Source organism: Haliaeetus albicilla, chromosome 19 (genome assembly GCF_947461875.1).
Source record: "Haliaeetus albicilla chromosome 19, bHalAlb1.1, whole genome shotgun sequence".
In the NCBI taxonomy this organism is placed as follows: Eukaryota; Metazoa; Chordata; class Aves; order Accipitriformes; family Accipitridae; genus Haliaeetus; species Haliaeetus albicilla.
The window spans coordinates 408,308-426,573 of NC_091501.1; the positions used below are offsets into that span (position 1 = coordinate 408,308).

Consider the following 18,266-nt stretch of genomic DNA (forward strand, 5'->3'; position numbering starts at 1 on the left):
CAGAGGGGATATGAATCAGATTATCCTCATTAGATGTCTCTTTAAAGCATCATCAAGCCAAATGAATGGTCCGGGGGAGAGCTTGCAGGCATGGTGGCTGTGATTATCACCAGGGATTTACAGTCCTAGTTATCTAGCTTAGAGACAAGATTATTAGGGGGTATAAAGCTGTATCTGCCCTCAGCCTCTAATGTGCATTTTTAGGTTGGGTGATGGGAGATGCTACGTTGCCGCATGGTCCCTCTGAAGCCTGCCTGCATCCTCTGGTGGTCCAGCCCTCTGCAGTGCTGTGGCTGCAGTGTAGAAGGGGAAGGCAAGTGTGAGCCAGGGAGCTGTGCTGGCCAGGAGACGTTCCCTGGGGGTGGATGGGCAGCCTCCCCCGTGGACTGTGGCAGAGGGCAGGACCTCCCCTATGGGTGTTCTTACCGAGACGGGAAATGGGGAAAGGGATCTTGGAGGAGGGATTACATCTGCCTGCCTTGGCAGTACCATTCACCCCCCACAGCATCTCCCTTCCTGTGGCAGTCTGTGCCGGTGCAACTCATTCTTCTTCCAGCCAGAGCCTTTAAGGCCCTAAAGGCTCAGAAGTTGGTGGGACTGTTACAGGGGGACACCCTGCGAGCTGTGGGGAGGACCATCCCTTTCAAAGGGAATTGATGGGCTTTGCCCACAGGTCCCTTGGAAAACGGGGTGTGGGGGGGTGTGTGTGAGCACGGGACAGGGCTGCTGGCAGTCCCTCTCCACCTCCCCAGCTCTGCATCCACAGCAGCCCATCATCCTCCCCTTTCTCTCCTTTCCCAACCAATGCATTGCTCCCCTGTTGCTTCTCCAGGCTTTGGCAGGGTGGCCAAGGCATCATGCTCAGATACCGGCCAGGAGAGGTGGGGTACAGGCCAAATCTGCCTGTCAGTTCTCTCCTACATTGCATCCTTAATGCGGCCTTTGAAATGTATAACATGAGTCTGCATTCAAGCCCCTGCAAATTAAATCACTCCGGCCTTTTTACACCAAGCCGGTACCTAAAGGTCCCTGAGAAGCCAGTGAACGGTGTGAAGGGACTGGTAAGTGCAGCAATGCTACCGCAGACTAATGAAACACTGTTGGCTCGGAGGTGCTTCGGCTGGAGAGGGAGGAGAGGGGAGGCTGTCAGCTGGAGCCTCACAGCCGACAGTGTGGCGGTGACGAGCTCTCTGCCGGAGGCAGCTGGCCGGCTGCAGGGGCCCGCTTCGGCTCAGCAGAAACGTGCTTCCTTGCTTCTCATCCCGGACTGGGGCTTTGCTCATGTCCAAACACGTGCCACTCATTCCTCCTCCAGTACTGCAGTCCCTCTCAGTGCTCCAGGGCTGACACCAGCTTGAGTTTGGCATCTGACCGGCCAAGCAGCCTACAGTCAAAAATCCCCATACTCCCTCGGCTCAGCCACTTGTGGGGCATTGTCCAGCGGTGACAAATGGAAAAGTTGGGCAGTGGGGGTGGGGGAGGCTGACCTTGCACCTACCACCCCTGCCCAGGGTGGTGGGAGGCTGCAGGGCAGCATCCTCCCTACTAGCAAGGAAAACAAGTTGGCCACAAAAGCCACCTCAGGGAGCCGTTTCTGGAGCAGTGGTTAGTACTGGAAACCACACAGGCTCCTGTACCCTTACTCCTGCTTAGGCTGTTGCAATCTGCAGGTGTCATAGGAGTCTTAGAGGAGGGGTTGGTGCGTTCTGTTGCCTGTTTGAGCTGTGCTTTAAGTTATCCAGGCACGCTGCTGGTTTTGAGCATCTCCATTTGGATGGCTTGTGTGACCAATGTTGAGGAGCATGACTGAGGAGCATGGCTGTGGAGCGGCCGTGCTGGGGCTGTGCTGCAGTTGTGGGGGGCAGTGGGGTATTTGTGTATGAGCAAGGGGGTTGGTCGTATGGCAGGCAGCAGAGTAAACTGCAGCAAATGAGTGCCTCATAAAGATAATTTCTTCTGTGTTGGAGTCGCTTGCAAGCACCTTCCCATTTTCTCAGGTTGCCTTCTTGTTCAAATATATTCACTGAACCATTCCCATGCATGAGCCGGAGCTGCAGCTCTCCTGCAAGCAGTTCATTATAACGAAGCGCTATGCAAAATGCAGTCAGAGCTGCTTAGTTTAGTTTTGACTTCCAGGCTGACCGAAGTGGTTTCCTGTCCCCTGCTGCTGGAGCAAGCCGCAAAGGGCGGGGAGTTAACAGGAGACAGCCCCTTGCCTTCAGCAGGCTTTGATTTTGGCTCTGGAGTCGTCTGCTGGACACCTCCGCACCCTGAGAGCGCAGCAGTGGGGCTCCCCACTGCGAGTGCTGGGGAGGTTTCTGCGCTCGGTCTGGTGTGCCAAGGAGGTTTGTGCCTCAGCGTACACATGCCTGAACCAGCTGAACCCACCTGCTCGGAGGTTCGCAATGTGGCAGCGCATCGCCCTTGGCCATTGGTTTCTGTTTCGGTGTCGGAGGTGCTGCCCGTCCCTGCCAGGGCATGTGAATGCTCCCTATAACCTGGCAGAGGCGAAGCTGGGGGGTACGACTTGGCCTCCCGCCGAGTCACCCAAGGGGGACAGGGCGAGATCCCACCCATCTTCAGGATGAGGATGGGGGCAGCGTCCCTGCTGCAGGCAGAGCAGGCTCACCACTTGCTTACGGGGACATCCCGTCAGAAGAGCTGGGGTCAGCTAATGGCGTGTCGCTCACGACATGGGGGTGGCTTGCAAGAGCTTGGGGAGTGTCCAGGGACCCAAGCCTTGCTAAGAGAGTCCCACCGTGCTCTGCAGAGCCGCAAGAGCAGCCAGCAGACAGGCTGGAAACCCCCCTCGCTCCCCCCCCGCCCCACTGCCTGCTCCTGGCAGGGGAGGTCGAGGGCTCGGCTCCCCCAGGGCTGGATCAGGGAGGGGGGGCTTCCCCCATGTCTTCCATGCTGCTGTGGAAGGCTCTCTGGAGCAGGGAGGGAGAATGGGCAGAGGGAGCTTGAGCCTAGGCAGTGCCAACCCACCGCTCTGTAACCCTGGAGGGGTCTTCAAAGGGCAGCCCACAGTAGAAGCCTAATTTAGGTGCCCAGTATCACCCCTGGAGGGGTCCAAGTCCCCTTGCAGAGGGAGCTGAGGACACCTGTTCATTCTTCCTTAGCCTCATGGACAAGCGCAGCTCCAGGGACATGTAAACAAAGAGGGAGAAGACAAATGACGTTCAGCAGAGCTGGTGCCACCAAGGCACTGCCCCACACCAAACTCCCCATGCAGGTGGTTGAGCGGAGCCACAAAAACCCTCAGTAAGGAGCAGCATGCCTATGGAGGGGTCTAGGTTTTAGAGTGATGGTGAATCTCTTTAGGCCTTCTGTTTCCCACATTATTCCTAAAATCTTCCCAGATTTTGTCCCTGAGCCTGGCTGGCTTTGAGAAGGCAGAGCAAAGTGGGGCTGGGCCATGCTGGGGCATCCCAGTGGATCCCAAGGAGGAGGTTTGTGCTGGAACCCTGCGAAACTGGCTCCTCAGAGCCATAGTGCGACCTTTCAGGAGGGGATGCTTCCCACTAGCCACCACAGGGGTGTTGGGAAGGGGTGCAGGGGTGAGGTGCCGAATGCGCTTTGGGGGTTGGCTCCAGCCAAAGTCTTCCATCGGCACCATCTGGATGCGGGGTAGACATCGGGCTGTGCCGAGGCATTCCTGGGGCATTGGGTGCACCCTGTCAGAGGTTTGTCCTGTGGTAACTGGGTCTGCTCAATAAACACCTCGTGGCTTCTCTGATCGACAAGCCTTTGGGTTTCCGGTGTGCACGAGCACAAGGTGAACTTTCGGTGGATATTTTCTGCTACGGGCGGTTCTGCAAGCATGTGCGTGAGTCACTTCACCCACCCCTGACACCAGAGGAACCACTCGCATGAGTCCAGTCTCTCATGTGTGCATGAGTGCTCGCAGGATGCAGCCGTCCCTCTGTGCTCCCGGGTCACTGGTGCTGCCCCATCCACCGCAGGGATCCCAGCAGCTGACCTCAGCCAAAGCTCAGCCCTCCCAGTGCAGGGTTGGAGCAAACAGCACTGGAAATCGAGCTCTCCAACTCCAGGATTAGGACATAATTTTTAAATAGCTCTTTGATATCTTTGCTGGTTTATTTGTTTAATAAAAGCACTTACTTAGCCGGAGTCCCAGGCTCCTGGGGCTTTCATTTCTCTGCAGAGGAGATAAGAAAAGCACATTTCCTTATCCAGTGAGTCATTTTTTCTGCTCTTTAATTATGCATTTGTGCTATTATCAAGTGTATTCAGCTCTTAGATGCAAACAGTTCAAGCTACCCAACAAGCTTTAACTTTTGCTGTTCCAAAACCAATCAACAGCCGTTATAAAGGGCAGGGGAGGCAAAGATGGGGAAGATGAAGAGGGGGATGGATGATGCCTGGAGCCGACCGGGCAGCCTGGGCCACGCTGATGAGCAGGCACACGTGTGAGTGCCGCTGGGGAAGTCAGCGGTGATTTTCTCCATGAGTAAGCGTTATCATGTGTGAATTCAGACTTCATTTTCTTGGCCCAGGAGGAAGCAGATGGACTGGGAAGGGAGCATGAAAGTGCTGTAGAGGGGGATAAAGAGGACCTAGAAAGTGGGAGGGAATGGGGTAAGGTCAATCGCAGCGATGAAGCTGCAACATCCTTCCACATGATAGGACCCGGGAGCACTTTATTCACAGGAGGACATCACGGCTGCTGTCCCTGGGCTCCCTGCCATGCATTCGCAGCTTCAAGTTTTCACTCCAGGTACCGAACAAAGTGGGAGCCATCAGCTCCTGAGCTCTATTGTAAATCTCACCCCCCACATCAAAAGCAACATGTAAGTACCTCGGTTTGGGCTTTCTGTGGTGCATATATTTGACTGGAGGTGGTCACAGAGTGAATCTGTAAAGTGTGGTACAGCAGATGCCAGGACCTATTTCCCCCCTCCTACATTAAGCCAAGCAGGGAGGGGAGAGGGGAGGGAGAGGGACAGGGTGACAGTGCTACAGCGGGACCCACGGCAATAGGGCCTGGGGGTTGCCAAGAGGTGGCTGACGTGGGGGAAGCACAGTGGGGGGATTTCGGGGGGGGAGGGCGAGAGGGGGATGACGGAGGAGCATCCCCCTTTGGGAAAAGGAGACCAGCAGGTGGAAACACCCTGGGGCAAGAGGAACAGCAAAGCCTTTGGAGCAGGGAGCTGTTTCAGGGGAAGGTGTCCTAACAGAGCACTGCCTGTTTTGTGGGGGTCCTCTGCCACCGTCCACAGCTCCAGTCCCACCAGGGCACAAGCCAAGATGTTTTCTGCTCCCTAGTCCCTACCCTTACGCTTCTGTGAGCTGGCTGCCAGGGACAGCAAGCACTCCAGGTGCCCTCTCCTCCCTGAGGCTCTCCACTGTGGAGCTCAGATGTGGCCTGGAGCGAGGCTGAGCTTTTCTCCTGACCCCTCAGCCCTCCCTGCTGTGGCTTTCTGACACCCCCCCAGGATGCTCCTGGTGCACCCTGCCACTGACCGCATGCCCCTCCTGCTCCCATGCTTGCACCACAGCCCCGATCCTTGCCCGTGGCACATGAAAGGCAGGGAGCTGGGTGAGGTGGGATATGGAGAGACGTCCTCCCCCGGCAGGTACCGGCGCAGGGGCAAGCGCAGCCCGTTCAGCGCGAGCATCGAGGCAGAGGGTGCCGAGCTAGCTGTGCTGCTCCTGGCTTCAGAGCTCAGGGCTGTGCTGAGAGAGGGAAGTGCTTGGCGTGTCCCTGCTCGGTTGGGGAGTTTTACTTTGACTAACACGGAGGGGGAATAACTGAGTCACAGGCGCAGGGATGGCAGTTGGGCTCTCACAGCTCCTCCTCGGAGCCCGCAGCCCCCCGGGCTTGGCATGGCCATCGGCGCTGGCACAGTGCAGCTGGGCAGAGCGCTCCCTGGCAGCCAGGCGCGTGTGCACGTGTGTGAGGGGCAAGGGAGCAAGCGGCTGGGCACGCCGGCTGGAGAGGGAAGTGAAATCGCATCAGGCGTGGAACCGGCGGACAGCGACCGGTTTTGGTCGGGACTTTCACTTGCCCAGAGTCCCGTGGCACCCGGCGGGGAGAGCTGAGACGGTGCTGAGGCCGCTTTGGTGCTGCCCTGGTGCAAGCCACCCTCTGGGGATGCTGCTGGTAGGACAGAAGTGCAGCTGGAGTGACATGTACCAGTGGCAGGACGTTTCTCCTGCTCCTGATCAGGAACACCTAGGGCCATTAAGGGTTTATTTAGTCCCTTCCAAGGGTATGGGGACCAGATTTGCTTGGTGTGACCTGCTTTACCCATGCCCTGGGCAGTTACCGAGCAGAGCCAGCTCTGAACCCTGGAGAATGAGACATGGTGCTAAGGGGCTGGGAGGGTCCTTGCCACAGGTCTAGGTCTGGGATGGGGGAGTTAGAGAGAGCAAGATGGTGGCGAGCACCGTCATTAGGAGAGGTGGAGAACACATAACAGTTGGCCTGTGTGCGCAGCAGTCACTTACAGGCCGTGTCCTGCGGGCAGTGGGAGCTTTTCAAAGGGGAAACCTCAGCACCCTTGCACTCTTTTCTCCTCCAGTCCTTTTCTGGATTTTCCATCCAAGCCGAATCTGTGGCCCTGGGATGGGGTCTTGTAAAGATCTGGGCACAGGAAAGCCTGCTGTAGGCACTGGAGGATGCTGAGGGGGCTTTTCGCCAGCCAACAAGGAAGGGTGTGTGTTGGGGACATGCCCGGGTTGGGGGCGGTGGGCTGGGGAAGGGGAAAGGCTGAGGAGGTGACACCATCGGGCTGGGGGCCATGCCGCCGGGCACAAGGTGCTGTGCGGCTGGGGCACGCCAGGGGCTGCGGGGATTTCGGAAGCATATTTTGGAGCAGAGGGGTAGTTTGAGGGTGCGTTGCGCGGGCAGGCAGGGGTAGGGCTTGGGCATTTGCTCTCCTCCTCCCCAGTGAAGATCCGCCCCAGGACAAGCACAGCGATCGCGAGCCCCAAGGGAGACGACGCAGCTTGACAGACTGTATCTCCCTCTGCCACGGGCCCCAAGGCGCTGCGATTTCACACTTGGGCAGCCCCTTCGCCGCCGCACCATGCGGGAGCGGGGCTCTCACTCCCAATCTGCCATGTCCTCATCAGGAAAAGCCACCGGTGCTTCCTCCTGCCTCTCCTCCCAGTGCTTCGACCTCCTGACCAGGTCCTGTGTCAAGTGCTCCGACTTGTTCAGGGACAACACAAGTAAGGGGACGAGGGCGGCTGGGGACCGAGCTCCCTGGGGCTGGGCAGTGGTGGGCCAAGGGGGCTGGGGGCACCCCAGGCATGGGCAGGCGGAGGGGACCTTCTCCTGCAGATGGCAGTGGAGGTGGCAATGGAGGATGGAGCGCTGGCTTCACCTGGAGGAAGAGGAGAGAAGAAGAGGGCAGCCAGTTCCAGCAAGGGGAATACAGTGCAGGGAGAAGAGGGATGATCCAGCCTGGCGGGGGGGGGTCACAGCCTGGCCCAGGGGTGACCATGGGAAGAGCAGGACGGCTTCATCTCCCGCCAGCCAGCGACGACAGCAGGTGGGACGAAGGTCCCATCAGGCAGGGGGACGGTTTGTTGTGGGTGGTGGGTGGGTAGCGGTGAAGAGCCACTCTCCTTCCCCGCCGCCACGGCCCCGAGGCCAGCCAGCCGGGTGGGTAACGCTGCCGCGCTCCTTCCCTCACCAGCTCTCCCCCTCCTGACGCTGCCGGCATCTCGCCCCACAGCAGAGCCCGGCCACGCAGCGCCCACCTCTGCCCTGGCACCCACCATCCCCTCGGCAGACCTGCCCAGCACCCTCCTGATCTTTGGGGTCCCAGCAGCGGTGGGGCTCATCCTGGTCCTGGCCGCCCTCTGGGGCTTCCTGGCCTGCAAGGTGGGGAAGCAGAGGAGGAAGAGGAAGGCAGCGGACGAGGAGGCCGAAGGTAGGGGACCTCTTGCTCTCCCTGTCACAGCATCCTGAGGACCCCCCGGCAGTTGGGGTCACTCGCTGCCGGCTCCCCTGAGGCGCATCCCTGTTGAGGCCGGCTCCTCCACCTCAACATGGGCTCCATGGGCACCCCGGGGCATTTTGGGGCAGCCGAGCCACCTCCTGAGTGACGGTGTCCTGCATGCAGGTGGGAGCCTACACCTGCACCTGACTGCCAGCGTGACATTGCTGAACCATCCCTCCCTTTGCCGGGTCTACCTGTGCCCTCGCTTGCTTAAAGCACCTGCTGGCACCGTCCCTCTCCATGGGGGAACACGTACAGAGCGGTGGTGAGGAGCGTCTCCCTCTCCCCGGTAGCTGGAGGGCCGTGGATGGAGCGGGGGGATGCAGGGGCAGCGGTGGACATCCGGGGATGGCTACGGAGGGAGCCTCTCCCCACAGCACTGCGAATGGGGGTCCCGTGCTGACTGCCCAGCTTGTCATTCCCACTTGGAATGCCCGGTGCCCTCCAACGTGTGCCCCAAAGACCCCAACAGTGTCAGGGCCAGCCCCACTGGGAGGACACCGGAGCACTGCACAGGATCATCCCCAAAGGCATCAAAAATAGGGCTGGGGGGCGAGGGATGGGGCTGAGCCTTTCCTGGTAGAGTATTTCCAGGGGAGTGAGGCCAAGGTGCCCCACGATGGCTCATCCTGTTGGAGCATCCAGGCAGCCGTCTCCTCCCCCAGGGACCTGCACCCCAGCGCTGACTCAACCATGGCCACTCTTCTCGGAAACGGTCTCACCCTGGCTTCATGCCTTCCCATCCCCAGGAAGGGGATATGGCTCCCCGGGACCCCCATGAGGGGCTGTCCTGGGGCATGCTGGCACCCACAACTGCCCCACTGCCTGGGTGGGTGCCTTTGGCGGGCAGCGGGACTGGGGGCAGCCAGTCCTCGTGCCCTGGCTTGCTTGCACGCTGCCGGTGGTGCCGGCTGGGTGACTCAGACTGGTGGGGGACGTTACCTGGGGCCTTTCCGCTAAACCGAGTGTTGCTGAGACAGCCTGTGATGCGCACACACCTGGGAAAAATACCAAGAATGAAAGAGGAGGGAGAAATGCAGTGGCAAGAGAGGTCCGGCCATGATGGGAGAGCATCGGAGGCACCCCTCAGCTACTCCCCTGCCACAAGCCCTGGTCCCTGTCCCCCCGTTCCCCTGGGCTGCACCCCAGCAAGCCCACCGCTACAGCACTGGATGTGTGGAAAGTCATGGGAGGCTTGGGGCCAGCAGCATGCGCCTGTGTTCAAAGCATGTAAACAAGTCTATTTTTAAGTGGGAGGCGGTCAGGGAGGGTGAGCCGCCAAGGGCTGGGCTGATCTGCCACCAGCAGGGTTTAGCAAGAGGGCTCGAAGTGCAAGTGCAAATTTTTGCCTTTCCCTATTGTTTTTTAGGGGAGAAAAAGCCCATCAGTTGTAAGCAGGAGGAGCTCTGCAGCAGGAGAGGTGCATTGGGGACCTTGCAGGCTCCTCCTGCTCCAGCTCCATCTTGCCCCCTGTGTGTCCCCAGGGACTGGACCCTCTCCCTGGGACCTGCCTGGCCCCACTTTGTGAGTCCAGTAACCCCCTTTTCTTGCCTCCTCCCAGCAAACATGGATGCCACCAGCCCCCTGCCCAGCCTGGGCTGCCAGGACCCTGCCATGCCGGAGGGAGATGCCACTCTGGCCCCAGCCCGAGCTCTGTGCCCACATCTCAATGGAGGCCTGAAGATGCCGGGGCTGCCCGGGAAAGCAGGGGCGAAACGGAGGCCATGCTGCCAGGGTGATGCTGACGGTGACATCGTCCTGCTCTCTGCTGTGTACCCCCGGCACGAGGAGTGCAACCACGGCTTCCCACTGCCCGCCACCGAGCTGGGGGCTGCAGCCCTGGTCACCACCAAAACCACCCAGAACTCTCCCGGAGAGGAGAGAGCCTGAGAGCAGGAGGAACGGGGCTGGAGCGCTCCAGCTGCTTCCTGCAGACGCCCAGAGCCCATCCCCAGGGCAGGCAAAGCCTTGCACGGATATGAGCTGTCTGAGGACCAGGTTTTGCCTTGAGCAAGATCAGCCTTCTAAGATGACTGCCCTTTTCCACTTCCCCGGTTGTGCCGAGTCCTAAGTTATGCCTGTAAGCACTGGAGGAAGCCAAAGCTGATCACGCCGAGTTACGCTGAACTGCCCACAGCTGCCACGGCCATACCATTGGGAGGAGGCAGAGGAGACGTGGCTGGTGAGGACAGAGCGTGGCAGGGGCTGCTGTGCCATTTGCAAGGCTGCCTTTGTGCCAGTATGGGTCTGCTGCTGGATGGGTGATTCCTGAGGAACGTGGGGCTGGAATAGCAGAAAAAGGGGTGGGAAGGAAGATGGAGAGGGAGGCAGGGAGTTACATTAGGACCAAATTCCACACCACTGCCATTAACTTGATTTTTGCTACTGACCTCAGTAAAAGGAGGCTTGGGGTCACATGGAGCAAGGCACATCCAGCAGCATCTGCTCCATTCAGTCCTGCCTGCCCCCATCTTCTGCATGCCATAATATCCAGATCTCTCCTCCCTCTGGGCACTCTCATGTAGTGGCAAGCACCCACTGGCGCTCATGGGAATCCCCTCTGCAGCCGGCTACTGCAGGGATGAGAAACAAGTCCGTCTTCCCAAGCAGGGAGTGAGGGAGGGAAGCGGGGGGGCGGGGAATCTGTCTTTGTCCTGACCTGTGATCACTGAAGTCAGGGAGGACCAGGGGCAGGCAACGGAGCCTGCTGGTCTAGAGGAGCTCCCTGAGCTTCTCATTATGGCCCCAGACAACCATCACTTCAGCTCACTGGGGCTGCAGAAATACCACGTGTCACTTGGGATGGATGTTTCCACGCCACGCAAAACCAGGCAGGGAGTCATGTGAGCGTAGTTGCAATGACTTAATTTACGTGAGTGTCTTCAAGGCTTTGCCTGTGTGCAAGAGCTGGCCAGCATTGCTGGTCCAGGGCACTTCTCTGTAGATGGTCTTGTTCACCTGCCCACAAGTGGATTTACTGCACAGGAAGGGCTCTGCTTTGGAAATGAACTCTTTAGTGTGGGATTGCTGTTCCCAAGTAATTACAGCAGCTGAACCCCCTGGCTGAACAGAGCCAGGCCGATGCTTTAGGTGAGAAACCCTGCTGGCCCTGGAGGGGGTGATTAGGCAATTAGAAATGCTTTGTGGGGTTATTTGCATGAAGCACCATCTCTGTGGCAGCCTGGGTCTGCTCTTCCTTTGGTGAGGCAGCTTCCTCACCTGAGAAACTTCAGGGACCAAGCAGAGGTGGCCAAGCAAGGTGCAGGAGCACTGCTGCCAAGTGCCAATGGGCCACCAAGGGCCACAGCTCACAGTAGGATCGCCCGGTGGCACTGTGCGGAGGGGATGTCCCTCTGATGACGGGAAGGTGACTCCCTGCCCAAGCCTGAGCTCTCTTCTGAGGCTGCAGGACCAGACACTGCTGTTGAAGGGTGACCCTCCCTCTTCTCCCCTCCCCACGCCACTGGAGGTGGACTCGCGGCATCCGTCCCATAAAGGGAACCACAGGCACTGCCATGGGTGCCAAGACCCAAATTCCTCACTAAGACTCCTCTCCCAGACCTAAACACGCTGGTGGAGGTGAGCCTTCATCCGGCTGACGCTCTGCATGACCCAGAACAGGATGGGTCCCCTTCTCAGCCTCGGGGCTGAGGATGGTGAGGGGCCACGTGCCCAGCAACTGTGTCCTGGGGCTCCAGGCACCTGTGGCTTGCTGGCAGGAGCTGTGGAGGATCCAGCGCTGGGCTCCCAGTTATCTGCAGCAGGTGTGCTGCCTGTCACAGGAGGGGTATCCCCATGGCACAAATCGGGCATCTCCTCATCCCCATGCTCCGCACCCAGCCCTGTGAAGTGACTTTGAGCAACCTTTGTGCATCTGGAGTGGGGAAATGAGCTGAAGCCAGGCCGGGGGACATTTTGGAGCTGGAAGGACTGCTTGTGGGAGACAGAGCAACCTGCTTCATGGGAAATGGGGGTGAGAGGGAAATGGAGCCGGACCATCAGGAGCATCTCCCACTTCCCGCCTGGTGACTGCTGCAGCTCAGCCCTGCAGATGTGCTGTCCACCCTGACCGGTGTGGCAATTTGAAAAAGAAACTCCCATACAAATCCTGTTGAAAAAGCCCCTCTTTCTGCTCAGGTAAGGGCTTTTGCTCTCATTTATGCTAGAGCTTCAGCCAGGCATCTCCTCTACGGGACGCTGCCAGCATCTGCAGTTTGCAGAAGCAGCATTTTGATCCACATTGGATTCCTCAGCCAGCGAGTACCCCTCAGATCCCCTCTCTGTTATGGCACATGGGGCATCTTCCCCACATCCTGCCTGCCCAACTGCCAGCCGTGGCGGGGCAAGGCTCCCCTCCTGCCTGGCCTGCCTGTCTGCCCGGACCTAGGAGGGATTTGCAAGCCCCTCTGTTCATGCTTCTCCATCCTTATGTGCAGGTCAGGGGGCTGTCTGTCTCGTCTCCATGGATTGCAGAGGGAATGGAGATCAAAAATATGGCTGTAAAAATTAAAGAATAAAGTGAACCTGCTGCCAATGCACACTCAGAGGTCTGTATGGGGAGGTGGCTTCTCAATCCCCATTCCCTTGGCTTCAGAGGTCTCCAGCGCAGCAGTCCTGGGGGTACAGCAGGACCTTGATCTGGAGAGGCTCCCTCTGCACTGGCTTCACCAGCACATCCCCTGTGCACAGCCACATGCGTGGCTGGGGACTGGCTGAGCTTGGCCACCTCCATCCGCCCCGCAGCCACCCCGGGAGCTGGCTGACAGGACAAGGAGTGGGGCAAGTGGTTTGGGGGGGGGATGTTGCCCATCTTTGACTTTCCACAGCAGTTTCTCACTTCCCCTTGCAAGGCAGGAGCTGTGCTTCCTCCCCAGCCCCGTGCCCGCACAACTGCCTAGAAAGGTGGTGAGGCCGGACTTAACCTCGCCACAGGGACACAGGGTTTTGGAGAGAGCCAGGGGAAAGTCCGAGGAAACCCCGGTGCAGGAGGAAGGAGCCAGGGCTCCTCCTTGCTGCAAAACCATCTCAGGCATATCTCCAGCCATTTCAACACCACTGACCCTTCTATGATGGAGGTCATTGTGGTATTTGAGCTCCTGCAAGTCCCACCAACGATGCTGGTGGTAAAGGACGGAAACCTTTGTGTCCCTAGGGATGGGGGGTGGTTTTCAACCCTGGTCCTAAAGGCAGGAGCCAGCTGGCCAACAAAGTGTGTTGGCACAGGGAGGGAAGGCACCGGGGGGCACCCTGGCTGAAGGTCTTCTGCAGCCACCAGTCACATCTGCGAAACCCTCCTCAATCCCACAGGCTCCCCAGCCTCCAAAGTGCTCGGCTTCTTCCATCAGCCTCCCCATTTGGGCCTTTCTCCCCTCCCTTTCTTCTCTCTCCCCCCATTGCTGGTTCACCCACCAGTTTGGTCTCCTGATAGTTCCCCCACAGGCCCAGCTACTCCAGCCCAAAGCACCTCCACAGACCTGTCTTGCCCTTCCATGGGCTTTCTGTGGGTGCTGGACCTCAACAGCAGGCAGGGCAAGGTGGGCACCATTTTATCCCATGCACGAAGCAACACTCCAATGGCCAATGTCCAACAGGGACCACTGGTCCCTGGGTACAGCCCCCAATCCCCCTCACTTGCTGCAAGACGACCAGGGCTGCGTGGCCACCCCATCACCCGCCCGTGGGGCACAGACCTCATCCCACCCCACAGGAGGCTTCCCTACCACCCGCTTCCCAGTGCCAGCCATGGCAGAGGGAGGCCGTGGGTGCCCCTGCAATCGCTGGGGGACACCTGTGGGAGGCCGTGGGTGACGATGAGAGACCCAGGGCGCCTGCCACGAGGTGGCACTGACACCACACGCCGGCCTGCATGGCTGCAGTGCTGCAGGGGAGCTGCATGGGAGGGTGAATGCACAAATGCAGCGAGGGGAGCTGGGGAGGGCCAGGCAGGCTAGTGGCCAGCCCCGCTTTGGCCAGAGAGAAGGGTGATGGCTGGGCCTGACTCTGTCTGGCCACGCACCCCATCACCATGGCCTCTGGGTTGCCTGGGAGAAATGGCTGCTGGTGGATCTGGCTGTGGTGCCCATTGCCGCGGCCTCTGGGCTGCCCTGGAGAAATGGTTATTGGTGGCTGGACGTCTGTGGGCAGAGCAAGCACGGAGTGATGGGACAACCAGAGGCACAGTAGGATGCAGCAAGCTGCTGCTTCTTCCCCCAGCAGCAGTGAGCACGTCTACCATTGCCCCACTGCCCAGAGCAGCCCATCCCCAGTGGTGTCAGGCCTCTGTGGGGACTCCCTGGGACCTGGTCCCACCAGCCAGCACCTCCCTTCCCCATCCCCTCCCCATCAGCCTCTACCAAAGAAGAAACTGCCTTGGTACCTGCCAAGCTCCCCAGCTGGAAAAAGCCCCAGGCTGGGGAGAAGATGTTGCCCAGCCCCCCCGTCCCAGCCCCGTGTGAGGCTGTTGGGGACCACGGCCTTCCTGATGCCGCTCATCAGCATCCCTCCCTAATTGCTACCCACTGCCTAATGACAGTAATTAGGAAGAGCGAAGCTGCCTGGGGACTGGAAGCGCTGACAGAGCTGGGGGAGCCAGATGGTGTTCGCACTTAAGGAAAGATTAAAAAAAAAAAAAAAAAAGAAAAAAAATAGCACCCAGCTTCGATCAGCCTCCCTTTCCTTCACTTAGTGTCAGGATCACTTTGGTCCACGGGCATGCCGGGGAGATGCTGAGACGTGGCACTGGCTGCCCTCCCCCGCCCCCTGCCATCTCCAGGTGTTTTAGGGTGCCGGGGGAGTGGTGGGAGGGGCGCGGTGCTCGCCCAGGTGCCCGACGCAGAGGGGGTTTCCTCGCTGCCTTCATGGGCTGATGCTCTCCCCCGGGGCCACCCCCACTGCTCCCCGCTTTGCTGGCCGTGCTCAGCGAGCGGTTTCCCAGGGGGGCAAGAGCGGGGGGGACAGCCAAAAACCACCTGAGGGGCTGCGGTGAGCGGGCAGCAGCTCCCCTGGCAGAAGGGGCTGGCCAAGGGACAGCCCCACATTTTCCCCGGCACCACGAAGCAAGGCCACTGCCCTGGGGTTTGCAGGGGAGCACCCAAAACCCGACCTCGGGGACCAAAGCGGTTGGACAGGTATGGTGATGCTCTCAGCTTCACCTCCCTGGAGAAACTCCACCTGCAGCCAAACCCCTCCAAACCCTTTCCCCAGCCCCTTCCCCGAGCCCCACGGCGATGGCACCTGCCTCCAGAGCCACCTGCAACGCTGTGGGTGCAGCCGGGGCTGGGAGGGGAGATGCGAGGGGGGTCTGAGGGAAACCCCCATCCTGCCCCCGGGCTGCTGCCCCCAGTGGTCTCGGGGTGCCCGGGCCTTTGACCCCCCCATCGCACCCCAGGGATGCAGGGACAGGAGCATGCTGGGCAGGGATGATGCTCAGCCTCATGGAGGAGGATGCTCAGCCCTGTGCCATGGTGTCAGCCTGGCCCCACTCCGGGGATGCTCCAAGAGGAGGCCCCAGGGCAGGCATAGGGCAAACCTGGCACGTCCCCTGGGCTTTGGGGGGTGACTTCCCCCCTCCCACAGCAAGTGAGGTCTTTTTAAATCCACTCTTCGCCCCAGTCCTGGCTAGCAAGGAGGGGGGAGCCCCACCAAGTGACACAAACCCTGTCTGACACCTGAAGTGATCAGCAGCGACAGGCAGATTGCGTGGGGAGAGCCTCTGCGCTCCTGTCAAGGCAACGCCATGACAGGGACCAACCCCCGCCCCCTCCGGGGACACCTCCAAGGGATGCAGGGCCCTCCTCTTGCCGGGAGGTGGGTCACCCCACTGCGCTGCTCCCAAAGGGCTGTGGAAATGGACGTGGGATGTGGAAGACCCCCAAAAGTCAGGGTCCACTTTTGGACACCCCCCCCCCCCCCAAAAAAGGGATCGGCCAGGCAGTGAGGTGGCTGGTGTCGGAGCTGGAGCACATGGCACAGCCCACCCTCCTACAAGCCCACACTGCATCCTTGTCCTTTCCACCTGCTTTATGTTATTTCCCCTTTTACCTCCTTTTTTCCGAGCATGGGGCTGTGCTGGGAGCCGAGGATGCAGCCAGAGGGGTGCGGCGGGGGGGAGGGGGGGACGCAGTCACTGGCAGTGGGGTGCTGTGGGAGTGAGCCCCATGTCCTTCATCCAGCAGCTCCAGTGTCAGCCGGCTGCAGCTCGCTGGCTGCTGGCGGGAGCTATTCTGAGCCCAGATCGATGGGCGAGAGCAGGGGTTTGGGTGACAGCCATAGGAGGCATGTTGGGAGGAGGGCTGCGAGCAGGGAAGAGCAGGTGGGATTTTTCAGGAGATTCCCCCATCCTTCCCCCCCCCCCCGTCCTGAAAGGTTTCAGTGATGCAGATGTCTTTCTCGTTTCCTTCCCTGCGGGGGTTGCAGTCTGACTGGGTGCCACTACTCAGATGCCGCTTCCTGATTTGGGAAGCACCAGCATTTCACGGAGCAGCGAAACTCTGGGATGAAGGCACCTGCAGCCAAAGGCTGTGGCTGAGACCAAGCTTAGGATGGCAATTGAAATAGGAGTTTATGGTGGGGGTGACATGCAAAAGAGCATCTTTTTCTTCCTCCAAAAAAACCCTGTTAACTCTTATTCTTTGATATTAATAATATTTTTGGTAAGAATTTACAAGGCTGTTAATTCCTTCATGAAGTTAGGGTAACTTTAAAGAAGGTGCTTTAAATGCAGCACTGGTAAATTTGGGTATTGGGTAAATTCAAATATTTGAATAATTTTTCTTTTTTTTTTTTTTAATGCTGTTTTCCCTAGCTGAGAGGTTTGCTCTATGAGCATCCCCAGGGGTGTCCACCATGGACCATAGCCCTCATGCAGGAGGCCCAGTCCCCTTCTCTGGAGCAGAGCAGGGGCAAAGGATGGGCACAGGAGGGATCGCCATGGCCAGTGAGCCTCGCTGGCCCCTCGTGGCCGTCATTGCCCTCCCCTGAGGGTGGTCCCGGCTTATTTGCAGTGGGAGATGCTGAAAGCACTTCCCATTCCAAACGAGAGGGAACATAGTTTTGATGCTGGGCAATCCCATTGTGGGGAGGGTTAGAAAGGGCTGGAGCAGTGGATTGAGATGAGAGGGAAGGAGAGACCTGTTGCCCCCCTCGAAGCCCCCCAGAGCCCCCCCCAGCCCCAGCCCCCCAGGCCTGCCCCCCTCAATTCCCTCCCACCAAATTCCCTCTTCTCTCTGCTCCCCTCCCCGTCCCCCCCACTAATATCAAAATGAAATCTATAAATGCTGCTGGGGTGACACATTTCCCAGCATATTCCCGGTAACGGTCTCTCTGGGTTTCTGGTTTGCTACTCAGCTCCTCAATTATTTATCTCTGCAAGGAAACGGGGAAACAAACTCAGTGAAGCAAACTTCGGGCCCTGTAGTGACACGGTGAGTTATTAAAAAAAAATAATAAAAATTCCCCAATGAGTCATTTAAGATCTATTTAATCAGCTCTAACCACAGAGACGACAGTCATAACTAGCTGCTTAGTGTTGGCATCAGCTGTGGAGGGCCAGTGGCAGGGCTGAATCAGGATCTTCCCGTGGTATTCCCCAACAGGGATATTTGGGGGGGCTCCTGCTGGTGGAGAGTAAACCTTGAATGTCCTCATTTACAGTTTAGGGTGGCTGGGGGTAATCGTAAGCTCCCCGTAACCCACATACATGTCTGAGCTGGGGGAATGCAGCGATGTGGGAGGTTATAGAGACTGGTGGGATGAGGGGAATGGAAGGGTGCGGGGGATTCAGGGGATGCAGAAGGATGCAGAGGGATGTAGGGGATGTGGCAGGAGGTGGGGGATGCAGGGCGCACAGGGAGATGCAGTGGATGCAGGGCTGCAGGAGATGGAGGGGATTGGGGGGATGCAGGGGGTGCAAGGGCTGTGGGGGGATGCCGACGTGCATGGGCACATTGCGCCAGGAGGCTGTGGAGAGCCTTTCCAGGGACCTGGAGAGCAGCGGGGTGTGTGCCAGGTCAGTTCCTTGGGAGCGGTGCTGACCTGTCCCCAGCACTCCCCTGCCCACCCGAGCCCCATCCCAGCTCTGATGCCGAATGGCCGTGGGGGGCAGCAGTGAAAGGGCTCCCTGGACACGACCTCCCCGTGACGGCGGGTGTCCGCCGCAACCAACTGGGCGCTGACCCCATGCTCAGGAGAGACCCCCCCTTGCCCCTGGGGGTCACTTGCTGTGGGACCCCCCTGCTCGTCACCTCTCGCACCATGGCGAGGGCTCTCTGCTCTGTCAGCCACTGGGAACTG

The 18,266-nt window shown here is 59.1% G+C and overlaps 1 protein-coding gene across 1 annotated transcript; it reads left to right on the top strand.

The window, feature by feature from the left end:
* Positions 1 to 4,997: 4,997 nt before the first annotated feature.
* On the top strand, positions 4,998 to 12,514 carry TNFRSF13C (TNF receptor superfamily member 13C). The gene is made up of 3 exons (XM_069807096.1): positions 4,998 to 7,200; positions 7,671 to 7,907; positions 9,538 to 12,514. The coding sequence occupies exons 1-3, from the start codon at positions 7,056 to 7,058 to the stop codon at positions 9,864 to 9,866; spliced, it is 711 nt and encodes a 236-aa protein (XP_069663197.1). The 5' UTR covers positions 4,998 to 7,055; the 3' UTR covers positions 9,867 to 12,514.
* Positions 12,515 to 18,266: the final 5,752 nt, after the last annotated feature.